Below are 27,819 nucleotides of genomic sequence, written 5' to 3'. Positions count from 1 at the left end.
CGCTTTGATCGAAGCCTCTCTCCTCCGATTCTCCTCTCTCCAACAGCAAGCCAGACAGGTCTGCGTTGGAACGAGCTTCTCGCCCGCCCCAGTGGCTGGACCAACCTTCCCTCCTGATGACTAGCAAAAGCAAGTCTGCTCTCTCCCCGCCTCGCCAGCTCCCTTCCTCCACTCCCACTTAGGTTAGAAACCTCGGAGTGTGTGTGTGTTGCGCTTCTTGGCATAACCCGCTCCCCTTCCCCACCCCCTCTCCAAGTTGGATTTTTCTTCCGCATCACATCCAGATCGCTGCTGAAGCCTCAGCTCCTCAGAGCCGTGGGGGGAAAGGCAGCCTGCGAGAAAGAGAGGAAGGAGAGAGAGGGAGTTCTCTCTTTTAGGTCGGCTTTGTCTCGCTCGACTCCCTTCTCGGGGACGTCATGCCTGGGCCACGGCGCTGCTGAAAAGCAAAGACCACCCATCCCCAAAGACCTGCGTTCCAGGAAAGAAGACGTGTTCCCCAAGGTAAGCGGGAAGGTGTCCTTTGAAGTTAACCTGGTGTTGGGTTCTTTTTTGCTTGGGGTTCGGGGGACCGGAGTTGAGGCAGCTTTCGCAACAAAACCGTGCATGATGCTTTCTCCCAGATAATTGCTTTTAAGAAAAGCCGCCCGCTTTTCAGCCCTCAGCCTTGCATTCTGCGATCATTCACCTGCCAGCGTTGCGAGGTGCACTTTGAAGGGAAGGTCTCTCTGCAGCAGAAAGCAAGTGCAGGCGATGGATTATTCCCTGCATCCACGGAAAAGGGGGCGGGCGGGTATCTTGCCCATCTGCAGCCTCTTTCTTTGTGCAAAGGGCCGTGCGGCGGCGGCAGCGGCTGTCTTAAATCCAGCTGCAAGTCTCTTTCAAAGTCTCCCTGGCAGACCTCCTTCTTCAAGCGGGTTGGAAAGGCGTGATGTGATTAGCACGCATGCAGCGCCTTTGCAGGGATGCTGCATTCCCTCCTCACGCCAAAATAATCTTGCCCCCTGTGCGTAGCTGTGCCAGAAATCTGGGTTATCGTGATTAAGCCTGTGTCGTCTCCTCCCCACCCTCTCTGCACCTCCAGAGCTTCGCTGCTCCCACCTTGCGGCATCCAGCATGGACCCCCTCCTGCACATCCAAGCGGAGGATGTCTACTATATGAGGAAGCTGGTCAACGACTCGTCCCTCTGGAACCTCAGCTTGGGCGAGTGGTTCCACAATGGGACAGCGGATGGCTTCCTGCCCATGGGCATCAAGGTCACAATTGTCATCGTCTACTCCATCGTCTGCATCGTGGGGCTGGTGGGGAACTGCTCCGTCATGTATGTGATCATCAGGTAAGCCAAGCATGCAGGTGGGTTAATCCAGGAATGCGCAGCCTTCTGCGCAGAGAAGGGCTCTCTTTGACGGAGAGCTCATGGCCGCTTACCTCTGAGGATCTCTTCTCTGGCCTTCGAGAAACGGCAATAAAGGCAAGGGTTTCTCTGAGCATGTGCTAGATTCCTTTCTCTCGCTGTCTCCTAGCAGAGAATGGAGGTTTTTCTAGGCCATCAACTTGAAGCAGTCGCTTTTATGAGGTGTGTGCAGACTGTCCAGAACCCACCCATTAGCATTGCCTTCTTCTAATCCTTACAGCAACCCTGCAAAGTAGGCCAGCGTTATTAAATCCATATTGCAAACAGCGGCTGACCACATGGGAGAAGGGTGGCTTGCTGAAGCCCTCCTCATAAGCAAATGGGTTCTTCATTTATTAGGATGCTTGCTATGGATTTGAACTGAGGACTAAGTCACAAGTGGCTTAGATCTGCAAAACAGGGCAGAAGGTCGAGGCAGGTTGGAGTGACTTTCTGGAAGGCAATTTGTCTGCATCGGAATGGCTTGGAATGATCCAATGTGGGGTCCCCAATGGTGTGATCATTGTGGGGAGATGGGGTGCTTTGTCTGAACATGGGAAACTCGGGTACCAATCCCTGCTTATGCATGTGCGTCATAGGCTGGCCCTGGATGAGATAGTGTTATCTCAGGGCTCAACCAGAGCTTGCTCCAGAACCTGCCCCCCAGGAAAACTCCCCGTTTACTGCTGGATCAGAGCAAACATCCACCAGGTTTTCTCTGGATTGATGCTTGCTCTCACTTAATACTAAAGAGTGGGTTTTCTAGGGGGTGGGTGGGGGACACAGTGGGGCAAGGGCAAAACTGCTCAGACTCATGACTAGAAAACCCAAGACAAGTGGAAAACTGCTTGGACCCATGTTTTCACATTGCCATCACTGCTACAGTCATATACAAGAGAATGAACTTGGATTTGCTTTCTTATTCCATGCACACGGCTGCATTTTCAAATACTCTTGTTGCTATTTTCAATTATGTATGTTTAAGTACTATCAACATATGGTCACCCTCATGTAAACAGGTTATTTTTCCCCCTTAGTAATGATATGTTGCCACAATAGTGCACAGCCCATTACAAAAACCTTTAAGAAGAAAATTCTTAACTGGAGTTTGCTGCAGGTGTCCATTCCATCATTTCAATTGCATCAAATTTTCATTACTGATGCATTCATAAAACACTGCAAAAAAGAAAGAAAAGGGACTCTTGATGCAACTATACACACTGTTGCCTCAAAATTCTTGCTGTGGGGTGTTTGATATATATACAATGATGTCCTGTGCATGGGTAAAACACAGAGCGCAAAATGGAACATGATGCAAAGATATATACACAGTCAGTTCAAGACTGGGTTTTCTGTGGGGTGTTGGTGGCCGACAGTGGGTTTTTTTCCATGTTGGGAACGGGGGAAGCATAAATGTACCGAAGGAACTGAAAATGCATTCTTCATTTGAGTTTTTTAATCACTATTTATATGCCACCTGATTAAAAATGGTCTCTGGGCAGCTTGCAAACAATAAAACAATTCTAGACAACCCCAGTACAATAAAATAGTACTCAAATCCAGGGGAAACATTAAATGTAAACATTTTACAGCAAGGTGTAAGACGGTATAGAGAAATGCACAGTATCTTCGAAAGCAGGCACCAGATCTAAACGTCTGCGGATTTAAAGGTTCACAATCTAAAAAGATGCTGAAAAGGCCACAAATAAGGTGCCAGGAGGGACTCTTTGGGGAGGGCATTCCTATAACCGAGGGGCCACCACTTAGGAGCCCTTTCTCCTGTAGACACCTGTTGTACCTCACTTGGTGGGGGGGAGCTTGGAAAAGGGCCTTTGAAGTTAATCTCAGGATCCAGGCAGCTACGTGTGGGAGGAGATGATCCTTCAGGTCACCTGGTCCCAAGTCATTTAGGGCTTTCCTTTGAATTAGGCCCAGAAGTGTGCTGGACATCAGTGTGTATGTAAGCCATAGAATCAAAGAACTGAAGAGTTGGAAGGGACCATGAGGGTCTTTGAGTTTGACCTCCTGCAATGCAGGGATCTTTCGCCCAATGTGGGGCTCGACCCCACAACCCCACGACCCTGAGATTAAGAGTCTCATGGTCTGCTGACTGAGCTTTCTCAACAGAGTTGGGTTAGAGATCGGAGCTGGTTGCTGGTTTGCTACTAAGACAAGTTCAAAGTGTTACTATGAGCAAACGAAGTGCATAACTGCTTCAGACCAGCTTGTTTGAAGGATCTCCTTAGCTACTCGACCACTTTTATCTGTGGAAGTGGCACAGTTTCAGGTGTTACTTTAGAACTCCCTGCTTATTGAATCAGGTGTGTGTGCTCATTATTCACTTTTCGGCACCTGCTGAAAAGATTTTTGTTTAGGTAAGCCCATGGGTAGGCAAACTAAGACCCGGGGGCCAGATCCGGCCCAATCACCTTCTAAATCCAGCTTGCAGACGGTCCAGGAATCAGCGTGTTTTTACATGAGTAGAATGTGTGCTTTTATTTAAAACACATCTCTGGGTTATTTGTGGGGCATAGGAATTTGTTCATGCCCCCCCAATAGTCTGCCCCCCCCAAAGGTCTGAGGGACAGTGGACCAGCCCCCTGCTGAAAAAGTTTGCTGACCCCTAAGCCTATACAGTCATGTAGAAGTTGAGATTAAAACACTTTTAAAAATAATAATCCTGTTGTTGACTTTAATTATCTTTTGGATGATTTAAAAAAACATAATAAAAAATTCCTTCCAGTAGCTCCTTAAAAAGGTAAAGGGACCCCTGACCATTAGGTCCAGTCGCAGACGACTCTGGGGTTGCGGCGCTCATCTCGCTTTATTGGCCGAGGGAGCCGGCGTACAGCTTCCAGGTCATGTGGCCAGCATGACTAAGCCGCTTCTGGCAAACCAGAGCAGTGCACAGAAGCGCCGTTTACCTTCCCGCTGGAGCGGTACCTATTTATCTACTTGCACTTTGACGTGCTTTCGAACTGCTAGGTTGAGACCAACTAAGTTTGTTATTGGTATGAGCTTTTGTGCACACACAAAAGCTCATACCAATAACAAACTTAGTTGGTCTCTAAGGTGCTACTGGAAGGAATTTTTTTATTCTGTTTCGACTACGGCTGACCAACATGGCTACTTACCTGTATTTAAAATACCTGTTTTTAAACTGTGTTTTATTGATCATTTCATTTTTTTTATTTTGGTAAACTGCTTAGGAGTTTCATTACAATCAAGTAGTACATAGTAAAGGTAAAGGTACCCCTGCCCGTTCGGGCCAGTCTTGCCAGACTCTAGGGTTGTGCGCTCATCTCACTCTAGAGGCCGGGGGCCAGCGCTGTCCGCAGACACTTCCGGGTCACGTGGCCAGCGTGACAAGCTGCATCTAGCGAGCCAGCACAGCACACGGAACGCCGTTTACCTTCCCGCTGGTAAGCGGTCCCTATTTATCTACTTGCACCCAGGGGTGCTTTCGAACTGCTAGGTTGGCAGGCGCTGGGACCGAATGACGGGAGCGCACCTCGTTGCGGGGATTCGAACCGCCGACCATGCGATCGGCAAGTCCTAGGCGCTGAGGTTTTACCCACAGTGCCACCCGCGTCCCCTCAAGTAGTATATAAATTATGTTAAATAATAATACAATCATGTCATCCATACCTTATTTACATCTTCCCCCATTCTATTTTAGGCTAACTGGATTTTCCAATTCAGTATTCAGTTTTTCTACACCTTGTGGAATTAGACTTTCATGAGTAGGAAAGGAAGACTCATCTGCCTCACTGCTGCCCATCTGACAGAGAAGAAGCAGGAAATAGAAGCGCAGTCTCTGAGTGGTAGGGCTGCCATACGTCTAGATTTTTTTGGCGTTTTGAGGTATTCCTGCAAAAAAAAAAGCTCATCAACAATTTTTTGAAATATATATGGCAACTCTACTGAGAGGTCCTAGGTCACCTGCAAATGGACTCAACCCTAACTTAAATTCAGTCCACTAGGGCCACAACCATTGGGCAGTGAAGTTAGATGATTAAAATCATAGAATCATAGAATTGTAGAGTTGGAAGGGAACTCAAATGTCATCTGGTCTAACCTTCTGCAATGCGAGAATCGCAGCTGAAGAATCCTTAACAGAAGGCCAGCCAACCTTCAATGAAGGAGAGCCCACCAAGGGAGTCTATTCCATTGGTTCTTACCAGAAAAAACATTATTCCTAATGTTTAGTTGGAATCTCCTTTCTTGCAATTTGAATCCATTAGTTTGGGTCCTCTGGAGCAGCAGAAAACATACTTGCTCCATCTTCTTCATGGTTTGGAACCAGGCGCAATCAACATGCATGGACTCTCCTTAGCTAGAGCAGATCTTCTCCTCAGTTGTGTGGATGCCGGTGGGGCTGGGTAACAGGAAAGTATCACAGGGGCTCATGAGCTGACCAAGCCATCCTAGGGACGGGTATGTCTGTCAACATTGGTTTCCTCTCCGGGATGCGGGTGGCGCTGTGGTCTAAACCACTGAGCCTCTTGGGCTTGCTGATCAGAAGGTCGGCAGTTCGAATCCTCGTGACGGGGTGAGCTCCTGTTGCTCTGTCCCAGCTCCTGCTAACCTAGCAATTTGAAAGCACACCAGTGCAAGTAGATAAATAGGTAACGCTGTGGCGGGAAGGTAAATGGTGTTTCTGTGCGCTCTGGCACTCATCACGGTCCTCCGTGCACCAGTAGTGGTTTAGTCCTGTTGGTCACATGACCCGGAAAACTGTCTGTGGGCAAACGCTGGCTCCTTTGGCCTGAAAGTGAGATGAGCGCCGCAACCCCAGAGTTGCCTTTGACTGGACTTAACCATCCAGGGTTCTTTTACCTTTACCTTTACCTCTCTCAGTTTCTGCTTTTTCCAATTAAATTCGGTTCTCCACATTTCTGCATCAGTTTGTGATCATTATTTTTCAAACCCTTTTCTTGCAAAGGGGCTGATTAGGTTATTGAGAATTTATCATGTATTTATAGTGGTACCTTGGCTTAAGTACTTAATTCGTTCCGGAGGTCCATTCTTAACCTGAAACTGTTCTTAACCTGAAGCACCACTTTAGCTAATGGGGTCTCCTGCTGCTGCTGTGCCGCTGGAGCATGGTTTCTGTTCTCATGCTGAAGCAAAGTTCTTAACCTGAAGCACTATTTCTGGGTTAGTGGAGTCTGTAACTTGAAGCGTATGTAACCTGAAGTGTATGTAACTCGAGGTACCACTGTATTTACTTGTTGAAATTCTCATTGCTGTTTTATGATGGCCAACGAATGGCAGAGTCGTCCTCTGAAGACCCTTTGCTGGAGAGTGCTGCTGGTGAGAAAGCTGCTGCGTTCAGGTCGTTCTCGTGCATTTCCCACAGATACCTGGTTGGCCACTGTGAGAACAGGATGCTGGGCCAGGTGGCCCATTGGCCTGATGTAGCTGGAATTGTCTTCTAAGGCGGGGGGGTTGGGGCTGGTTCTATGGACATTGGAGAGGACAGTTGAGAAGTGATTTATAGAAAGAGGATTAGCACTTAAGACAGTTTTCCACTGTCAAACGGCTCTTACCGTCAGAAAGTTTCTCCAGATGTTTAGTCGGAAACACCTTTCTTGTAACTTGAAGCCATTGGTTTGGGTTCTAACCTTTGGAGCAGGAGAAACGAGCTTGTTCCATCTTCCATGTGACAGCCTTTTACATATTGGAAGGTGGCTATCATATCTCTTCTCCATCTCGTCTTTTCGAAAGCTCTTTTTAAAAAAATTAAAGCTTTAAAAAAATGTAACAAAAAGCAATATACAAGAATTAACATAAAAATTGAAAGAAAGAAAAGAAAGAAAAGAAAAAGAAAATACTTCCAATTGTCTGTCTATCAGCTTTCTGGACTTATGCAAACTCCTTGCTCCTTTTTTCAGTCTTCAAACCCAGATACCACAAGCTCATTATCCTCATTATCAAAAAGTCCCTAAGTGGTTTCCAATCATTAATAAAAGTCAACAATGATTTTTCTCCAATTAAACACATCAATTTTGCTATCTCAGCCAAATCCATTAATTTCAATAACCATTCTTCCACAGTAGCTATCAGATCTCCTCTCAGTCTCCTCTTTTAGCCTAAACATACCCAGCTCCTTCAACCATTCCTCATAAGTCTTGGTTTCCAGACCTTTGATCATTTTGAACTGGACACAGTATTCCAGGTGTGGTCTGACCAAGGCAGAATAGAGTGGTACTGTTACTTCCCTTGATCTTGATACTATACCGCTGTTGATGCAGCATAGAATAGCATTAGCTTCTTTTTGCTGCTGCATCACATTGTTGACTCATGTCCACCAAGACCCCGTTATCCTTTTCACGTGTACTGCTAGTAAGCCTGGCGTCTTATATTTGTGCAGAACCTACTGAAATCAATTTTGTTAGCTTGGGCCCAGTTCTCCAATCTGTCAAACTCGTCTTAAATCCCAATTCTATCTTCTGTGGCATTAGCTACCACACACAGTTTGGTGTCCTGAGGTCACCCAATGAGCTTCATGGCCAAATCGGGTTTTGAACTCTGGTCTCCCATGTTTGGATTTGATATCCTGCTTTATCACTACCCGAAGGAGTCTCAAAGTGGCTAACATTCTCCTTTCCCTTCCTCCCCCACAACAAACACTCTGTGAGGTGAGTGGGGCTGAGAGACTTCAGAGAAGTGTGACTAGCCCAAGGTCACCCAGCAGCTGCATGTGGAAGAGAGGAGACATGAATCCGGTTCACCAGATTATGAGTCTACTGCTCTTAACCACTACACCACACTGGCTCTCCACTGGCTCTCCATGTTGTTGTTCGACGCTCTAACCACTATCTATGCTAAACCAGCTCACTGCAGCGTTGGGTTCCATCAGTTCATTTGTGTCTTTCCTCTTCTCCTATCTTACCACCATGCTTGCGTGCACTGACAAAACACTGCAAGAAAGGCAACCTTTGGTGCAATCAGTTGAATGAGTGATTACTAGGTCTGTGCACAGCTCCTCTCCATCCATCCCATATCTTCAATATGGTGCTCCTGAATCAGGCTAACTTTCTCTGGGACCATCCAGAGACCCCCTGACCCACCCCAGATTCAGCCACAAAGCCATTTGGGAGGGGGGTATTTTAGAGTTTTTAAAAATAAAATAAAATAAAATATCCATGCGGAACCCTAATCCTGCAGAAAGCCATCTAATTAGATTTTAATTTGATCCTGACTTGTTTTTAGGAGGTAATTTAAGTATTGTTTCATTTTATACCAATGTTATATATTTTATGTTAGCTGCCCTGAGCCCAGTTTCGGCCGGGGAGAGCGGGATACAAATAAAAGTTTATTATTATTGTTGTTATCATTATTATTAAAATAAAATAAACGTACAATCAAGATGAGTGAAGGAGACATTGCAAAATGTATTTGAAGGCAAATTGGCTGCAAGGGAAAAGTGCATTCAAATGCCGGCAGATTTCTGAGAGGATTTTTTCTCCTTTCCAATCTCAAACTGATGCGGAGATGTGGGGGAACTGAATTTAAGATGGACAAAATGTGAAATTGAAACTGACAGTTCTGTCCATTCCTTCATATTCCTCCTCCTCCGCCTCCTCCTCCTCCTCCTCCTCCTCCTCCTCCTCCTCCTCCTTCTTCTTCTTCTTCTTCTTCTTTGGCTAAGAAGATGTCTATTTTTAATAGTCCAGTCAATCATCCGCACAATTCATACTTCTGAGAAGTAATTAAATGGAAGCACTCAGGGAGTCTTGATCCCTGTTCACTACCTGTTAATCTTCCTTTGGTAGCAGGCAGCAGGCGATTCTTCCAGTCTTCTGTCTTTCCTTCTTCTCATCATTTAGCCTCCTGGGGGGGTTCTTAAAAATAAAAAAATATCCTGAGACTTGTCTGTAGTTATGCACTGTGGGGGGGTTACATTCTCCAAGAACCTTACATGCTTTCTTAAACCGAGAGGGTAAATTTCAGATGTGTGTATGTGTGTGCATTTCATCTCCAAATCAACCCGTTCATCCATTCGTCTGCATTTCCAAATCTGTTGGCTTCGTTCTCCTCTCCCTGCCTTCCATTTAATATCCTTATTTGAGAGCAGCAATAAAAGGAGCTCGCCGGCTGATGAATGCTCCTGCTGAGAAGCATTGCTCAAAATTATTCTGCAATGACGTGCTGGGTAGCTGTGTGATTGTTTGCGTCTCTCTTGCCACTCGCCTTTCTCAGCCCTGCGTGCGTTTAGAATCAAACGGAACACATTCGTGAAAGGTTTTCTCGCTTCGCCCTCTGTGGAGATACTTAGGCTCATGTACGCCTGGTCCAACTTAAAGCACACCAGACTGAAAAACAATAGGGTAGCTTTAAATATCCAGTGAGGGTCTCTCTAAGTTTTCTTCAGAGAACGGCAGTACTGCCAAGGCTTGTTGGACCTCTGTGCTAACCCTCCACACTAATTTCCCTGAATTTGCCAGGGCAAAGAAGAGGGGCTGCAGCAGGGAGGACTGAAAAAGAGAGCAGTGAGCCCCATCTTTAGAGTCTGGGTGCAATGGGAAGTGTGAGAAATGGAGTTTCCCATGCCTCCCAACCATAGCTGTCAACTTTGCCCTTTTTTTAAGGGAAACTCCCTTATTCCAAATAGGATTCCTCGCAAGAAAAGGGAAAAGTTGACAGCTATGCTCCCAACAGAGGCGGATTTAGGGCAGCATGTCTGGATCCGTTGCACTGGGCATCAATTCTTTGGGGGCGCTGCAGGGTGTCGTAACTATGACATAGTGAATTGAACTGAATAGAAGGCGAGAGCCGGGAGTGATCAGATTCTGGCCAAGGTGCCACTGAAATTTGAAAGGCCCAAATCCTCCCCTGTTCCCAACCCTTTCATTGCAATGTTCATTTATTTATTTTTTGCCTGCCCTTCACCCTAAGGTCCCAAGGTGGATTACAACATTAGAACACAATACAGTGGTACCTCAGTTCTCAAACACCTTGGTGCTCAAACAACTTGGAACCCAAACACTGCAAACCCAGAAGTAAGTGTTCTGGTTTGCGAACTCTTTTCGGAAGCCGAACGTGCTCCGTTTTGAGTGTTACGCTTCTGATTTGAGTGTTCCGTTTTGAGTGTTACACTGAGGTCTGTCAGTTTTTGCTATTTACTTTGCTTTTCTTGCGGCTTTTTTGTTTTGTTTTTGTGACTGTGTGGAACCCAGTTCAACTACTGATTGATTGATTGTGTGACAGCAGTACGTTGTTTATTGCTTTCATTTTATGGATCAATGTTCTTGTTAGATAGTAAAATTCATGTTAAATTGCTGGAACGGATTAATCCCCTTTGCATTACTTTCTATGGGAAAGCGTGCCTTGGTTTTGGAACGCTTTGGTTTTGGAATGGACTTCTAGAACGGATTAAGTTTGAGAACCAAGGTACCACTGTATTAAAACAGTTAAAAACAACCTAAAAATCACAAAAGCAGGGTGGGTCCTATAAATATATATCTACCCCACTGGGGTATCTCACTAAAATCTCACCAGAACCACTGTCTCCACTGCTTCATGGGCTCTACCACATGACACAGGCAAGGGAAGCATCCATTGGGATGAGGGTAAAGGTAAAGGTAAAGGGACCCCTGACCATTAGGTGCAGTCGTGGCCGACTCTGGGGTTGCAGCGCTCATCTTGCTTTATTGGCCGAGGGAGCCGGCGTACAGCTTCCGGGTCATGTGGCCAGCATGACTAAGCTGCTTCTGGCAAACCAGAGCAGCACACGGAAATGCTGTTTACCTTCCCGCCGGAGTGGTACCTATTTATCTACTTGCACTTTGACGTGCTTATGAACTGCTAGGTTGGCAGGAGCAGGGACCGAGCAACGGGAGCTCACCCCATTGCGGGGATTCGAACCACCGACCTTCTGATCGGCAAGTCCTAGGCTCTGTGGTTTCTATTTCACCTTTCTATTTCATCTCAGGTGGCAAACTGGGACCTGCTGCCCCTGGTGTGGGGTTTCTGGTCTACAAAGTATTTAGTGTAATCATGATTGTGTTCATGCCCCACCAAGGCAGCAGAGAACACTGGGCCATGGCCTCGTTCCTCTTTAGGAAGAATGGTTGTCTTGCCTCCTTATTAACTGACCTCCAAGGAAAGTAGGCAGCGGAGGAGGGAAGTGGGCAGCAGGAAAACAGAGACAAATGAAGTTAATATTCTTCCAATAATCTGATCTCTAATGATGACCAAAAAGAAATTCGCTGCACATAGGAGGGATAAAATTAAATTAAATTTGAGTGCAAGGCAAGGCAAATACATTATCAGAAGCCCATCAAAGTGCTCCCATGCCTTTCATTTTTCTTTGGATCTCAAGTCATTATGCAGAGACACATCGTTGCAACAGGCAACTGGAGCAAGTCAAATGCAAATGTAATTAGCACTGAGTCGATGTCTTCTGCAGAGTAATCAAAAGCCATGCTATATATAGGAGTATCGACAGGGCAGTGAAGCACACATCCACAAGTCAGGGAAGAGGCAAACTCCTTCTGCAAAAGATGTCCAACGGTGGATTCAGGTGGGAACGCCAGATTTAGGGTGGTACGGGCAGTTCCCCAACCCCACAAAGTGCAGAGCCAAGGGGGTGCAAAATTGAGCAGATCTTCTCAAACACACAACATGTGTTGGCACATTCTTAATGCAGCCCAAGTAGATTCTTCTAACCAGTGCTTCCCCTCCCCCCCCAAAAAAATGTTTAGGGGTACTCTCATTTTGACTCAAGAAAATCACTACTTTATAGTTCAAATTGGGAAAAATAAATACAGTAACTGGACAAAAGTACAAAGATTCACAAAATGTTTGAGGATATTTGTACCCCTGTATTCCCCCCGCCCCCAGAAAAAGCACTGCTTCTAACAGTTTTTACATCTCTTCACATCTCTAGCTATCAAAGCATATACTATAATTTCTACTACATGGGCCACTTTTGTTGTTGTTGGTGGTGTTATGTGTTTTTTGTTTCTATATTGTAAACCACCCTGTGGTCTTCAGATGAAGGGCTGTACATACATTTAATGAAAAAGAATAAAGCTGCTCACCAATTGTCCTAAAACTTCACAATCTCCTTCACCACCGGGGGGGGGGGGGGAATCCCTTCCATTCTGCTTTGCAATTAAGAGAGAGCTGCCTTATGACACCCAAACCAATGTTGAGACATGGTCAAACCATTTAGCTCTGTGAGCCATTACAGGTCAGCCTATTCAGCTTTCAAATACGTGTTGACGGGTGGTGATAAAGCGAGAGAAACCTAGATTAGCTTGCCCATATCTGGACGGATTGGTGCAAAAAGCCTCGCTTGTTTATTTAGATCAAGCACGGACAACATGTTCTGCAACGAACGGCGCATCTAAAGAATATCAGAAGCAAGCGAGCCTGTGCTAATTGGCATGTTTTAGTTGCATGTAATCAACACAATTTGTATATCTGTTACATGGATAGGGTGACAGGTGCTGGATAAAGTTGGACTTCTCAGTTCTTGGCCTCTGGGATTTTGCTGCAACAAGATTCAGTGCTGGTGCAGTGATTCTCATTTTTTTATTTTGCTATCTGGTCGCAGGGCTTACATGCAGAAGAAGATGCAGAAGATGGCATTTCAGCAGGTGCAGGTTGTCATGAAAGCAACACCTGCTGCAATCCTTTTCTTCCACACAATGCTGTCTTTTTCACACCTACTCTGGCTTTGTGTCACACTTATACAGAGGCTATGCAAATGTCAGGATAACCAAGGATAATTATGCATCCTCATCATTAAGAGAGCAGTGGTGGGGAGTTCAGGTGCATGGCCTGGATCCCCATTGAGCCATGCCATCGATGGGTCACCCCACCGAGCCACTTTCTGCTGCGGGCAGTCAGTCTGTGTGCCTGCTCACCTGGCAGCGGTGATGTGGTAGTTTGGCAATACCACTGATTCCAGCCCCAGGCAGCGTGCCTGACCTTACTGGCCCAACTGCTTCAAATATGCTGGACCTGATGTACACAGGGCTGGAGTAATTAGGAACCTAGGGGTCCATTAAGAACATGGGGTACACCTAACTCAGTCGTCAAGGAGCTGTCAGGCAAGCACAGGCCATCCACAGGGCAGGAAAGAACACGAGGCACAAAAAGCAATTAGCTTCTATTCACAGAAAGTAACGACACAGCAGAGTTCCTCTGGCTCATCTTATTCAACTGGAGACATTGCTGAGACTGACCACTGGGCCTGTCTTCCCCTTCTAGGCTCTCACTCTGGATCCGTCCCAAGCAGAAAATGCTGCCTCAAGGGGGGGAGGCTCCTCCTCTGGGCCTGTCTGGCCCATTGCTCAGCAACGTGCAGGACTCTCCTTGAGCAAAGTGTCAAAGGGCGAGGAAAACCAGCAGGACTGGGACTCTGAGAGCCAGCGTGGTGTAGTGATTAAGAGCGGTAGTCTCGTAATCTGGTGAACTGGGTTCGCATCTCCGCTCCTCCACATGCAGCTGCTGGGTGACCTTGGGCTAGTCACACGTCTTTGAAGTCTCTCAGCCTCACAGAATGTTTGTTGTGGGGAAGGAAGGGAAAGGAGAATGTTAGCTGCTTTGAGACTCCTTTGGGTAGTGATAAAGCGGGATATCAAATCCAAACTCCTCCTCCTCCTCCTCTTCTTCTTGCAATGGCAACCTCTGACTCCTTTCTGTCTGAGTCTGCACTCACACTGTGACTCTTTGCCTCTACACCTGTCCTGGAAGGGCCTCCTTCATCTGACCCACCTTGATCGCTCTACCCCCCAGCTTCTAGCACCTCCCAGCTCATCCTTTCCCCAGACTGCTCCCCAGTGTCCCACTGTCAGGAATGAGCCAGTTGCAAGCGAAGGTTTGAAGCCAACTGCAGAAAGCAGCTAGGAACAGAGAGACTTAGATGTTAGTCAGGCAAGGGAGAGCCGGCAGCTGCAGACTTCGGATCTTCCTAACCTTGACGGGCAGGCTGATAAGGCAGGAGCTGAGAGCAGGCTAGAACACAGAAGAAGCTCACAGGAAGCACAAAAAGGCACAAATAGACTCAGCCTCTCAGAACAGGAAGAGGTTGGAGCTGACCCACTAAGTCCAAAGAGTCAGTGAATGGGAGGGCTGCTAAATAGGAAGCAAAACAAGAGATGTAAAAGTCGTAAGTTCAATATCTTCTGTGGACACCGGAAGGAGTCTTCAGAAGGGTCATCTTGAGTAATGATGCTGGCGGCTTTGTCAGAGCCATTTGGAGCTATCTGTTTGTTTTTGCAATAAATCCGCCTTTTTAATTGCCTACACTTACTGTGTTATGAAGCTGGGAACCTGGACCCCTGACACCCACCACCGTGACTCGGGGTCTAAGCCATCGTCTTCTGTGTCACCCATGGGGGGCTCTTGGGAAGGTGTTACCCAGTACTCTTCATCATCCAGCCAGTCCCTAACATCAGTATTGCCTACCCTGATTGGCAGAAGCTCTCCAGGGTTTCTGGCAGAGCTTGTTCCTCACTTGACCTGGGGGTGCTGGGGATTGAACCCGGGACCTGCTGCATGCAAAGCAGATGCTGCGCCACTGAGCTATGGCTTTCCCCTGAATTAAAATGGCAAAGCCAGCTGGTTTAAGCATGGAGCCCGCAACTCCAGTCCCTGTTGGCTGTTGCTTTAGCAGCAGCAATGGGACCCAATGGTGGAGGATTTGGTTCTGGCAGCAGGGGGGCACTTCCCGCAGTCTCCGTACGTCATGCGGTGGCGGCAGACCTGCCATGGTGACTCAGCCCAGTTGGCTCAACCCTGCCACACGAAATCTTCTTAATTGGAGTTGCTGGGGATTGGAATTGGAACCTTCTACGTGCAAAACATGTCCTCTGTCACTGAACTATATACATGCTCTTTTCTCTGGACCAACACAACTACCGATTGAGTTTTTTTGCCTGATGACTCATGCAGTCCTCTGTGCTTAAATATATGGATGCAGTGATCTGTCCTTATTCTGGAGTCAATGAGCCCTTTCCCTTCACACACACACACACACACACACACACACACACACACACCTGGAAATATTTTTAGCTGTTTCCCCCAACAAGGATAAAGATTAACTTAATAGTAAATAACTGGCTGTGTGCTTGTATTATTTTAGCAACATGCACACCTAGATTCATCTGGTAGCTACACGCATAAACCACCATCAGGAAGCTGAAGAGGAACGAGAGCATTTGCGATCGTAGACAGGACAGTGTAATCCTGAAATCCCTGCATCTTAAAATAAATAAATGAATCTTTAAATACTGAAGCTTGAAAGACATTTTTTCAGGTATCGTCGAACAATGGCAAATTAGCACAGTTGTGGAGATTACCTAAAAGGAAAGTATAATACTTTAAAATCGGGACGTGGACATGGTTAAGTATAATTATTTAATTGTACATTGAAATGGAAAATGGCTCTGCATGTGTGAAAGGAACATGGAAATTTCCACTGGAGCTAAGTAAGATCTCTCTGGGTGTCTAATAGGTTGATAATGAACCGAGGATGTGTCTCTGCTGCTTTCCCAACCCATCCTAGTTGGAATCTGTTTGCAACAATCTGAAACAGATTTTGCTTCCAGCATTCCTAATTGTGGAGGCTGTTGGATTTTAAAAGGCGGCGGGAGCTTAGCAAATTACTCTCCAGGTGGTGCAGTGGGTCAATGTATCTGGCTGTTAACCAGAAGGTTGGTGGTTCAAAGCCTTGGGCCAGGATTCCTGCATTGCAGGGGGTTGGACTAGATGACTCTTGGGGTCCCTTCCAACTCTACAATTCCATGATTCTATGCATTGAACTTGGCCAATACATAATGCAATGGTTTTACAATTCCTTGAAACAAGATTTATTTTAAAAAGTAGACTTTTAAAATGTCGCACTGAAAATCAGACCCGTTCAGCTGTTCATTTTTGGGTCTTCCTTGCACTAGGTTCACCAAGATGAAGACGGCAACCAACATCTACATCTTTAACCTGGCCCTGGCTGATACCTTGTGCCTGATAACTTTACCTTTCCAAGGCACCGATACCTTCCTAGGTTCTTGGCCGTTTGGAAACGCTCTCTGCAAGATTGCCATCTCCATCGACTACTACAACATGTTCACCAGTACCTTCACTCTGACGATGATGAGCGTGGACCGATATATTGCCATCTGCCACCCCATCAAGGCCCTGGATATCCGCACACCCCACAAGGCGAAAGTCGTCAACGTCTGCATTTGGGCTTTGGCCTCTGTCTTTGGTATTCCTGTGATGGTGATGGGATCGACCGAGAACGAAAATGACGGTGAGTGATATAAAATATGTTAAGAATGCAAGATGGGCTGTCTGTTTTAAAAGGCAATTATTAAAATCTATGGGTTGGCGGGTGGCACTGTGGTCTAAACCGCTGAGCCTCTTGGGCTTGCCAATCAGAAGGTTGGTGGTTCGAATCCTCACGACGGGGTGAGCTCCCGTTGCTTGGTCCCAGTTCCTGCCAACCTAGCAGTTCGAAAGCACGCCAAAAAGTGCAAGTAGATAAATAGGTACCGCTCTGGCAGGACGGTAAATGGCATTTCCATGTGCTGCTCTGGTTTCAGTGTTCCGTTGCATCAGAAGCGGCTTAGTCATGCTGGCCGCATGACCCGGAAACCTGTCTGTGGACAAATGCTGGCTCCCTTGGCCTGTAAAGCGAGATGAGTGCCACAACCCTAGAGTCGTCTGCGACTGGACTTAACTGTCAGGGGTCCTTTACCCTTACCTTTTTATTAAAATCTATAAACTTGCTTCTTCATTCATGCTGCAACCTAAATGCCACTTTCCCCAGGAGTAAGCCTCATTGTATTCAAGGGGACTTATGCATGAGTAGACATGGCTAGGATTGCACTGGTAGCAAACAAGTTGGATTCAATCCAACTTTGGTTCATCAGTTTCAACAGCTCTACTCTGAGTAAAATGCAGTTGAATGCTCCCCAATGTTTCCCTAAAATGCATAACTGCCACATGGACCTTTAACTTATGCCAGCCTTTGCCAACCTGGTAAAAATATAGACCCAGCGTGCAGCAGGTTTGAAAAAGGTATGTTTTCATGTTGGGGTCATTAGGAAATGCAAGGTGGTTCAAACCACTCAATATTGGGCTGGAAAAAAAGACTAGAACATCATTTCCAGATGATCTGGACTACAATACCCATCATCCTTGACCATTGGCCATGTTGACTAGGCTGATGGGAATTAAAATCCAGAACATCCAGAAGGCACCAAATAGCCAAAAACTGTTGGCAGCAAGGCCTTCAGCCGTGGTTCAAAGACTAATTCTCATGACCCGGATATGCCTTAATTTATTGGTGATTAAGCCAAATAAATGACTTCCTACCCAAGGAATGAGACATCTACCACAAATAATAGAAGATGATGCACTTGTAGGGATATAGGTTCTTTCTGGAGTGCTTTGAAGATAAGAAAGTCACAAGAAAGGGCATTTCTTTCTTTCATTGTTTCCTCAACCTTCTGTGACTTTCAGCTTTGCTTTTCAGACTATACAAACACTTCAAATTCATCTATCTGTAGATAAATATTACTTTGTTGTAAAATGGTTCTGATGGGGTTGGCTGGTAAACTTAGGTGCAGCAATATATTTTTGTAGTGATTCACTATGTAGAATCAGCTGCCGGCAATATATATACCACTCACTACACACACACACACACACACACACACACACACACACGGCAAAATGCCTCCATCCAGTTTTGCAATGCATATCACTCAGAAGGTGTGTGTATGTGTGCATTTGGATCAAAATGCCCTCTCCCCCATTTGGCAATCTTCAAAGGTGTGTGTGATGGTAGTGGGGTGTTTGGGCAATTTTTTGAGGGCCAACTCCTGCCACCCCACTGCCATACATAAATATCATGGCCTCGATCTAAGGGGCATTTGGGGAAAATAAAAATCTCAGCTGCCAGCCTTTGGCAAGAGTCCTGGCACAACTGCAAATCACATTGGACTTACAGAGATCGACTTAGTTGGGACTGAACCCTTGAATTCCACAGACCAAATCCAAAAAATTATGTTAACCTTTTCCTCTACTAGACTGCCCTCACTGATTCACAAGCTGAAATTCAGATTGTCAAGCAGAGGAGTTTTTCCAACCTGGGTATTTTGCAGTTCTATTATTGCACCCTTATGTAAGATGAGGACTGGTGCTTCAGAGGGGCCCACAAAAACCAAACCCTGAATCCCCAATGGAAGTAATGACATCACAAAAAAACTTGACAGGTGGGGAGGAAACAGACATGCCTGAGTTGAATTCGCAGGATCATGCCCAGCATCAAAATAACCAGGTGAGCCAAAAGGAACAGCCGATTCCTCTAGACAATCATCTTCAGGAATCTGAGCACTCTGTAAATCCTTTGGAAGAGGATTTTCTCAGCTCCTTTAGGATTCTCCCTCAGGAAGACCAACAAACAGTCATCAAGAGGCTTGATCTTATGAGCCAGACATTGAAAGAGATTAAAGAATCGGAGGCAGAGACTGAAAATAGACCCAATGGCCACAACAGAATGATAACTATAGATCTGCAAATCAGGGAATGAAAGCAGCGTCAGGCAAACTTGGGGGAAGCCCTGCCACCCTCCAATTTTTCAAGCTGAAATGTCTTAGCAGAGAACTTCCCCAGTCTTCCAATGTTATCATGCAGTGTTAGGGTTTTTGTTTGTTTTTGTTTGCGTCAACTGAATTTTGGATCAATTCCCTCACTGTATAATTAATTTTGTGTTTTGTTTTAAATGGCGATGCTTAAAAGCAATGCCTAACAGGCTGGAAGGGAAAGGTCAGGAAAGACTAGGGATGTCTAGGGATGAGCAACAACCACCTGTTCATCTAGGATGATGGATGAATCTGCCAGTTTCATTTTCTCTCAGTTTATCATTTTCCCAGTCTTAAACAATTCCATTTCAGCTTGCGTCTAGGGTGAGTTATCATGAAAATTCATGTGAATTTCTGTGGATATACACCTTTTGTTTGCAAACACGTTTCCCTAGAAAGCATTTTTCTTCGTATTTTCCATAAATATAGGCACATTTCAGTTCGTGTTATTCAGCTGGAGAACTGAATCCCATTATTTCGAAAAGGGCTAATTTTGAAAGATAAATGTGTTTCAGCTCATGTGTTTGTTTCGGGAACTGCAAAATAGGGGGCTTGGCATTCAAATGCAAAGCAAACTGAATTTCTCCCCCACCTGGTACATTCATCCCAGGTACATTTCCATATATCAGCCTCCTCCAACCTGGTCCCTTCCAGATGTTTTGGACTACAAGTCCTATCATCTCCATCCAGTGCAGCTGACTGGGACTGCTGGGACCTGTAATCCTGAAATTCTGGAGGGCATCAGGTTGGGGGTGGCTGCCCCACACCTTGGCATTGTCTGGGGGGCATTTTGCTTGGAGATGGTAAAAATCCATTTCAGCTTTGCTTCAGATGCATGGAGCTGGAATCGCTCTTTAAATGCAGCAGTGGAAATCTCTATGCAAAGCACGGCATCCTCAGAAGAACCCCGAAGCAGAGCGCCGTGAAGTTATTAGTCCACCTGTCAGCAAATTTAGCAAAGAGACGTAACTCCAACCCAGCCAGCCAGCACTCCCTCCCAATTCTGGGCATGACAACAAGTTACAAAACCAAAAGAATCTTCCGGGCTCACTAGTAAGACTCGAGGGGCCCATGTTTCCGTTCCTGACTGCTTGCCAAGTGTGAAATAACTCTGAGTAATCTTGAGCTTACATGGGCTTGGCTGGGGTTTTAATGCCAACCATGACATATCGCCCGAGCTCCCAGAACAATTTGGGGAATTAAGGTGGAAGGGAAGACTTGTTCAAGCGCTTATGAAGCTCAAAACATCAGATGCTCCACTTGCCTGTGGATTAGACCTCTTGCTGCTCATTGGCTAAATTTCATCCCTGGGTATGCCTGTGTGTCTACCTAGCTCCCTAAAAATTATTGATAACATTCATATCCTTCCACAGACATCTGAAGGCAGCCCTGCATCGGGATGATTTTAATGTGTGGCGTTCAATTGTGTTGTTGTTGTTGTTGTGTTTTTGTATACTGTACTATGTTGGAAGGGATGCGGGTGGCGCTGTGGGTAAAACCTCAGTGCCTAGGACTTGCCGATCGTATGGTCGGCGGTTCAAATCCCCATGGCGGGGTGAGCTCCCATCTTTCGGTCCCAGCTCCTGCCCACCTAGCAGTTCAAAAGCACCCCTAAGTGCAAGTAGATAAATAGGTACCGCTTTATAGCGGGAAGGTAAACGGCGTTTCCGTGTGCTGCGCTCGTGCCGGCTCGCCAGAGCAGCTTCGTCACGCTGGCCACGTGACCCGGAAGTGTCTGCGGACAGCGCTGGCTCCCGGCCTCTTAAGTGAGATGAGCGCACAACCCTAGAGTCGGACACGACTGGCCCGTACGGGCAGGAGTACCTTTACCTTTACCTTTTACTATGTTGGAAGCTGCCCAGAGTAACTGGGGCAACCCAGTCGGATGGGTGGGGTATTATTATTGTTATTGTTATTGTTATTATTGCTATTGTTATTGTTATATCCCAGCACTCCTCCGTGGAGCTCAGCGTGGAATATGTAGCTTTCTTTCCCTCTCCCCTTTTGTTCTCTCAACAACCCTGTGAAGTAAGTTAAAGTGAGAGAAAGTGACTGGTCAAGAACCACTACAACACAGTGATTATCCAGTGTCTTTTACGGCAAATGTTCCAGATTTGGTGGATGTCAGTCATATTATGGAACTGCTGAGAGTCGCTTGGGGTTGGGGGGAAGATAATAGTTCAAAGGAAGAGGTTCTGCTTTGCATGCAGAAGGTCCCAGTTCCAATCCCTGGCATCTTCAGGTAGGACTGGAAGAAACTCCTGCCTGAAACCACGGAGAACTGTCACCAGTCGGTGTGAGGAATACTGAGCTAGATGGACCAATGACTTAACTTGGTATAAGGCAACTTCAAGGGAGAGTTGGGGATTTTCAACACTGGTCTCCTAGGTACTGGTCCAGCACTCTAACCACTGGCTGTCAGGCATTAGAATAATAGAATTGTAGAGTTGGAAGGGATGCCAAGGGTCATCTACTCCAACGCCCTGCAATGCAGGAATAATAATAATAGTAATTTATTTATACCCTGCCCATCTGGCTGGGTTTCTCCAGCCACTCAGGGCAGCTTCCAACAGACTATTAAAATACAATAACCTATTAAACATTAAAAGCTTCCTTAAATAGGGCTGCCTTCAGATGCCTTCTAAAAGTCTGGTAGTTGTTTTTCTCTTTGACATCTGGTGGGAGGGCGTTCCAGAGGGCAGGCACCACTACCGAGAAGGCCCTCTGCCTGGTTCTCTGTAACTTGGCTTCTTGCAGCGAGGGAACTGCCAGAAGGCCCTCGGCACTGGACCTCAGTGTCCAGGCTGAACGATGGGGGTGGAGATGCTCCTTCAAGTATACTGGACTGAGGCCGTTTAGGGCTTTAAAGGTCAGCACCAACACTTTGAATTGTGCTCGGAAACGTACTGGGAATCTCAGCTAAAGCATCTGTGACAGATGCCCATCCAACCTCTGCTTAAAAACCTCCAAGGAAGAAGAGTCCATTACCTTCTGAGGGAGTCGGTTTCACTGTTGAATAGCTCTTCCTGTCAGAAAGTTCTTCCTGATGTTTAGTCAGAATCTCCTTTCTGACTAAATCTATTGATTTGGGTGAATTCTCCAGAGCAGGAGGAAACAAGCTTGCTTCATCTTCCATGTGACAGCCCTTGAGGTATTTGAAGATGGCTATCATATCTCCTCTCAGTCTCCTCTTTTCCAGGCCAAACATACCCAACTCCCTCAACCATTCCTCATAAGGCTTGATCACCTTGGTCACCCTCCTCTGCACACATTCTAGCTTGTCAATATCCTCCTTAAATTGTGGTGTCCACAAAATGGCCACAGGACTCCATGTATGGTCTGACCAAGGCAGATGAGAGGTGTAATATTACTTCCCTTTATCTGGCCAGACATCCTCACACTGAAAGCTGAGACCCCAAAGAACTCCTAGTAGATTCAGTTCTTTACACTCAGATGGTATCATTGCAGATGGTAATACTCTTCCACCCCAAGATTATAAATGCCCCTATTGTCACAGTGAGTTTTGAATCTCTCTCCCTATAACAAATCTTCTTTTCATGGCCAAACATTTCTTTCCTTTTTTGCCTCTGCAGAGATCGACTGCCTGATCAGACTCCCCGAACCTGTGAATTATTGGGATCCAATATTTGGGATATGCATATTCCTCTTCTCCTTTATGATCCCCGTCATGGTGATCACCATTTGCTACAGCCTCATGATCAGGCGCCTGAAGAACGTCCGCGTTCTCTCCGGATCAAAGGAGAAGGACAGGAACCTCCGCCGCATCGCTCGGCTGGTCCTGGTGGTGGTGGCCGTTTTCATCATCTGCTGGACCCCTGTCCACATCTTCGTCCTGGTCCGGTGCCTTGGGGCCAAGGCTGACAACGAGTTCAAGCTGGCCATCTTGTACTTTTGCACCGCCCTGGGCTACACCAACAGCTGCCTGAACCCAGTGCTCTACGCTTTCTTGGACGAGAACTTTAAGACCTGCTTCAAGAAGTTCTGCTTCCCGTCTGCCTTCAGGAAGGAGTTGCAGATGTCCAACCGCATGTGCAGTATTGCCAAGGATGTGGCTTATGCCTGCAAGAACTCAGATGGGACTAACAACCCCGCATGACTAGGCGTGGAAATACCTATGGTACCTGTCAGCCAGCAAAGCCCGACGACCCCCACGTCGGAGTTGACTCAGATAACAGCTCTTTGAAGTACAAGTGTTTTGGCCCACAGGCAGCAAGGAGGAAGAACGTATGAGTGCACCAATTTCACCATGATATAGAAAAGTGACCTCAGATTGACACTCTTCTTTCTCTCTAAAGGCCGCATTTGGTTATGCCTCTTGGATTCTGTAAGGCTACAGGTCCTGTAGACTTTGCTTGCTTGCACGCACACAGAGAGAGAGAGACAATTTGCTTTGAAACGAAGGAGGCAATGCCGAAACGTGGGCAAGGAACATTTCACCACTATGTACAGCTTGAGTGACTTCAACAGATCATCAGGCAGGGAATCAATTGAGAAAGCGTTGCCTGGAGATTTCCTATGTGCTCTAAAAATCAAGCTTCATTGGAGCTACAGGCCAGAATGGCGTTGGGAGGGAACAATTTCCCCAAAATGATCATGAGAACACGATGGTGCACCTTGCACCATTCATTTCTGCCTCGAGCAAGGGAGATCCAGAAGGATCTCTTCATGCAGCCTTCAGTGGATGGGTGCATGGATACAGGATAAAGACCTACTTGGTGTTGGAGAATGCAATCTCTTTTGCGTTTGTTTGTTTTTAATATATATATAAAGTGCACCCTCACTTCATCTGCAAAATCTCTCTAGTGAGCAACCTGAGAGGCTGCGATGATAAATATTAATCACTTTGATTAATGTACCCAGGGAGGTTTTTTCGCAATGCAGCAGCAGCAGCAGAAGCCACGGACGGGCATGGCTAGAATGAAATCAAGGGACATCATTGAGATGCAAAGCATCCGTTCGATCAGTGACGACTAAAGGGGTGAAAAATGAAGAGATGAGCTCACTCCCCTCCCCACAACCGCTCCATGTACTCCCTGTACAATAAACTGCAGCAGCTGCTGTACTTATGCCTAGCGAGTACCTAAGGAGAAGCATACAGCCGAGGGCTGCTTAAATCTAATTATCCTTTCATATTGCAATGTGGATTCCAGGCAGGTTTCCTGATGGAAACCCGAGATGAAGCATTTAGTCAATTAAACCAATTCAAGTGTCTTAATGTGGAAAGAACAAATGTTTCAGGTTCATTATGGGCGTGAAAACAGGGAATCCAAAGTGCTGCGTTGTCGACTCTTAGGAACTCGTGGCGATCGCTGTCTTGGTGGATCACAGCCAAGGAACTGTTGGATGGCTTGGAAAGCTGGATCAAGGCTATGATGGCTGTATTGCCAGTGGCAGAGGCAACATGCCTCTAACAGTTGCTGGGAGAGTGTCATTACACCTGTGGCCTGTTTGTGGACTTCCCATAGGCATCTAGTTGGCCACTGTGGGAAAAGAATATTGGATCTGCTCCATAATGCTGCTCTCATTTCCCCCCAAGTAGATGGCTGGTGGTGGACTTGCCCAGTAATTTATTCCTAGTATTTGGTAGTCAGAGACATAATGGGTGGTTGATCAACCAGCTTTTACGCCGAGTAGATCTATTGAAATTAATGGACCTAATTTAGTCATGTTCATTCATTTCAACTGGATTTACTCTGGGTAATTGCTGAGGTTGAATACCACCCTAGAGGTTCCCCCCCCATCTCAACGGCTTCCTGCTAGAAAAAGGACCCATTCTGCAAAAGGAACAGTGAGGGTAGGAGTTTGCTTTCCCCCTGAAATGCTCAGGGAACAATCTGACCGACAAAGAGCCACAAACGCTCTGCAGATATATATCGATTTAGCATTTGCAGAGGCTCCAAAGAACCTCAAGATCATCGTTTAGAACTAGAAAACAAAAGAGTTTCATATGACCCTCTTTATTCCCTCGACTTTTGCTACATGCAAAATCTCATGTGGAGTTTTGTTGGTTTTTTTTGCCTGGAGAAAAGCAGGTTTGGAAGGAGGAAGCTTTGAGCAGAGACGTGAGGAGGTGGGGTTGCACTTTGTGGAGGCCAGAATGAGGGAGAGCTGTCAGAAAGCGATAAACAGCTGCTGAGCAGGAAGAGCGAGGAGAGCCCACCACCCTCACCAGGTGATGGCTTGCACAGGTGTGCTACACCTGTGCAGATGTAGGCTGGTGCTGATGACGTCCTCCAGGAACTCACCTTTACCTGCTAGTGTGAGATGGCAGGCCCTGGGTAATGTGAGAGTTGGGGAGGATGTGAGAATTGGGGAGAGGGATAGGTACGGGTGTAGCTTTCGGGAACAAATGGGTGTGGTTTCGGGAACAAATTTTGCATGTTTTTGCTTGAAATTCGTCTTTCCTAGTAGCCCTATCACACCAGCCTCCTCTGAGCCAACCCATGGCCTGGCTGCCCCCAGCAGATGCCCATGCATTCCTCCTCAGCAGCAAGGCCATCTGAAGCATATCCTGCGCTGTGGTGCAGAGATCCCTCCGGCGTGGCCTCCTGTTTCCCAGAATTGCCCACCTTTTCTAGGGAGGACGGCGCTTCCGGCGACGCGCCCAGCTTTGCGGTGCTGGAGGAGGCGAGCGGCAGCTGGAGGGCAGCTCCTCCGGTGGGGAAGAGGCAGAGGCTGGCCGCGGCGGCTCCCAGCTCAGCTGGCCGCTTTGTGCCACGGTGGCCACGGCAGGCAGAGGCTCTGGGTGCGGCGCTGCTTCGGCGTGGCATGGCGGAGGCAGGTGAGGACGGCGAGCTGATGCTGGGAGGCGCCGCATCCAGCCTCCGTCTCTTCCCTGGCGCCCTCCAGAACTTGGCGCCCTGGCGCCCTGCACCACTAGTCTCTATGGGTAAGACGTCCCTGCTCAGCAGCCTCATACATTTACTGCCTTCTATCCAATCTCTGGACGCAGGTGGCGCTGTGGGTTAAACCACAGAGCCTAGGACTTGCCGATCAGAAGGTCGGTGGTTCGAATCCCCGTGACGGGGTGAGCTCCCGTTGTTCGGTCCCTGCTCCTGCCAACCTAGCAGTTCAAAAGCACGTCAAAGTGCAAGTAGATAAATAGGTACCACTCCGGTGGGAAGGTAAACGGTGTTTCCATGTGCTGCTCTGGTTCGCCAGAAGTGGCTTAGTCATGCTGGCCACATGACCCGGAAGCTGTACGCTGGCTCCCTCGGCCAGTAAAGCGAGATGAGCGCCGCAACCCCAGAGTCGGTCACGACTGGTCAGGGGTCTCTTTACCTATCCAATCTCCACTGTGCTTGATCCTTCCCCCACCACCTATTGTTCCACCCCAAAACACCCCCCACCTGTTAATACCCCAGGGTGCTTCACATTTCTTTTGCAATGTGAAATACACGTAGAACTCTGTGGGGAGGGGAAATCAGCTCAGGGGGAGACTGAGGAGGAAAGCAGAAGGTAGGGAAAGGGTGAAGCTCTCCCCTCTTGCTTCTCTGCTCAGAGCCTCTCCTTGCTGCTTTGCTTTACCAAAACTGCCCATCAAGGCACCATTAATGCATGTACAGTGGTGCCCCGCAAGACGAATGCCTCGCAAGACGAAAAACTCGCTAGACGAAAGAGTTTTCCGTTTTTTGAGTCGTTCCGCAAGACGAATTTCCCTACGGGCTTGCTTCGCAAGACGGAAATGTCTTGCGAGTTCTTGCGAGTTTGTTTCCTTTTTCTTAAAGCTGCTAAGCCGTTAATAGCCGCTAAGCCACTAATGGCCGCTAAGCCGCTAATAGCCGTGCTTCGCAAGACGAAAAAACCGCAAGACGAAGAGACTCACGGAACAGATTAATTTCGTCTTGCGAGGCACCACTGTAATGTGTTGGGAAAGAAATGGAATCTTTCCTTGCTGTGCCTGAGAAAAATGATTTCTATTTTTATTCTTGCAAAAGCATAAAAAGGAGACTTTGGACAAGCACTAACCCCACCAGAACCCTGCAGAAGTTGATCAGAACAGAAGGAAATGTGTGACGCTTTCCCTCTTACCATTGACTGTACAGACTCCTTGTGGAAATACTTCTTTGTAACCGGTTTGATGAGATGATGTATTTTTTCATGTGTTGGTCCGCTGGATGTTGGAACGCTTCCTATGTATGCTCTATATGCTTCTGCGCTTCTATGTTTTGTAGATTCTGGCTGCCGTTCTAACCCCACTTACCCGGGAGTTAAGCCCTGCTGGAATCCACAGAGCTTACTTCCGAGTAGACGCAGCTTAGGATTGCACTGTTTGTCTCTCACAGTGGGGTTTCAGAAACTCGGTGAGTAACTACTTGACATTCCTGCGAAATATGACTGGAGAAGCAGGAGGACGAAGAGATTCCAGGAACTCATTTTTGGGGAATGGCTGGAAACAACCGTTTGGCAAACAGCCAGCAAGCTGCTCATATTTCTTGTCAATGTTTTAAAGCAAAAGGCGGGCGTAGCAAGCATGTTGCAATGAAGAGCTATTCCGGTTCTGAATCTCCACCGGAGGGCAGACGCCGCAAACGATAACCGTGCATGCCGTAACCCCCAACCCCACCCCGACTAAGTTAGTTGATATTTCGGTCCTATTGAAACCAATTGGTCACCATTTATTTATTTATTTATTTATTTAGTTAGTTTCACAACATTTTCACACCTCTTGCTTCTGTCAAACAGAAACAACAAAAACCCGAAAAACCCTGTAAGAAGTATTACAAAGAGAAGAAAGCAATGAAATGATCAGTAAAGACAGTTAAGAAAAAACAAGTATTTGAAGCATTATTATT

The 27,819-nt window shown here is 46.8% G+C and overlaps 1 protein-coding gene across 1 annotated transcript; it reads left to right on the top strand.

The window, feature by feature from the left end:
* OPRL1 (opioid related nociceptin receptor 1) lies at positions 1-27,819 on the top strand. The gene is made up of 4 exons (XM_053394516.1): positions 1-501; positions 1,082-1,334; positions 16,310-16,665; positions 22,597-27,819. The coding sequence occupies exons 2-4, from the start codon at positions 1,114-1,116 to the stop codon at positions 23,118-23,120; spliced, it is 1,101 nt and encodes a 366-aa protein (XP_053250491.1). The 5' UTR covers positions 1-501; positions 1,082-1,113; the 3' UTR covers positions 23,121-27,819.

Source organism: Podarcis raffonei, chromosome 6, assembly GCF_027172205.1.
Source record: "Podarcis raffonei isolate rPodRaf1 chromosome 6, rPodRaf1.pri, whole genome shotgun sequence".
Classification (NCBI taxonomy): Eukaryota; Metazoa; Chordata; class Lepidosauria; order Squamata; family Lacertidae; genus Podarcis; species Podarcis raffonei.
The sequence above is the reverse complement of the archived record's forward strand: the minus strand, read 5'-3'. Positions and strand labels throughout refer to the sequence as shown.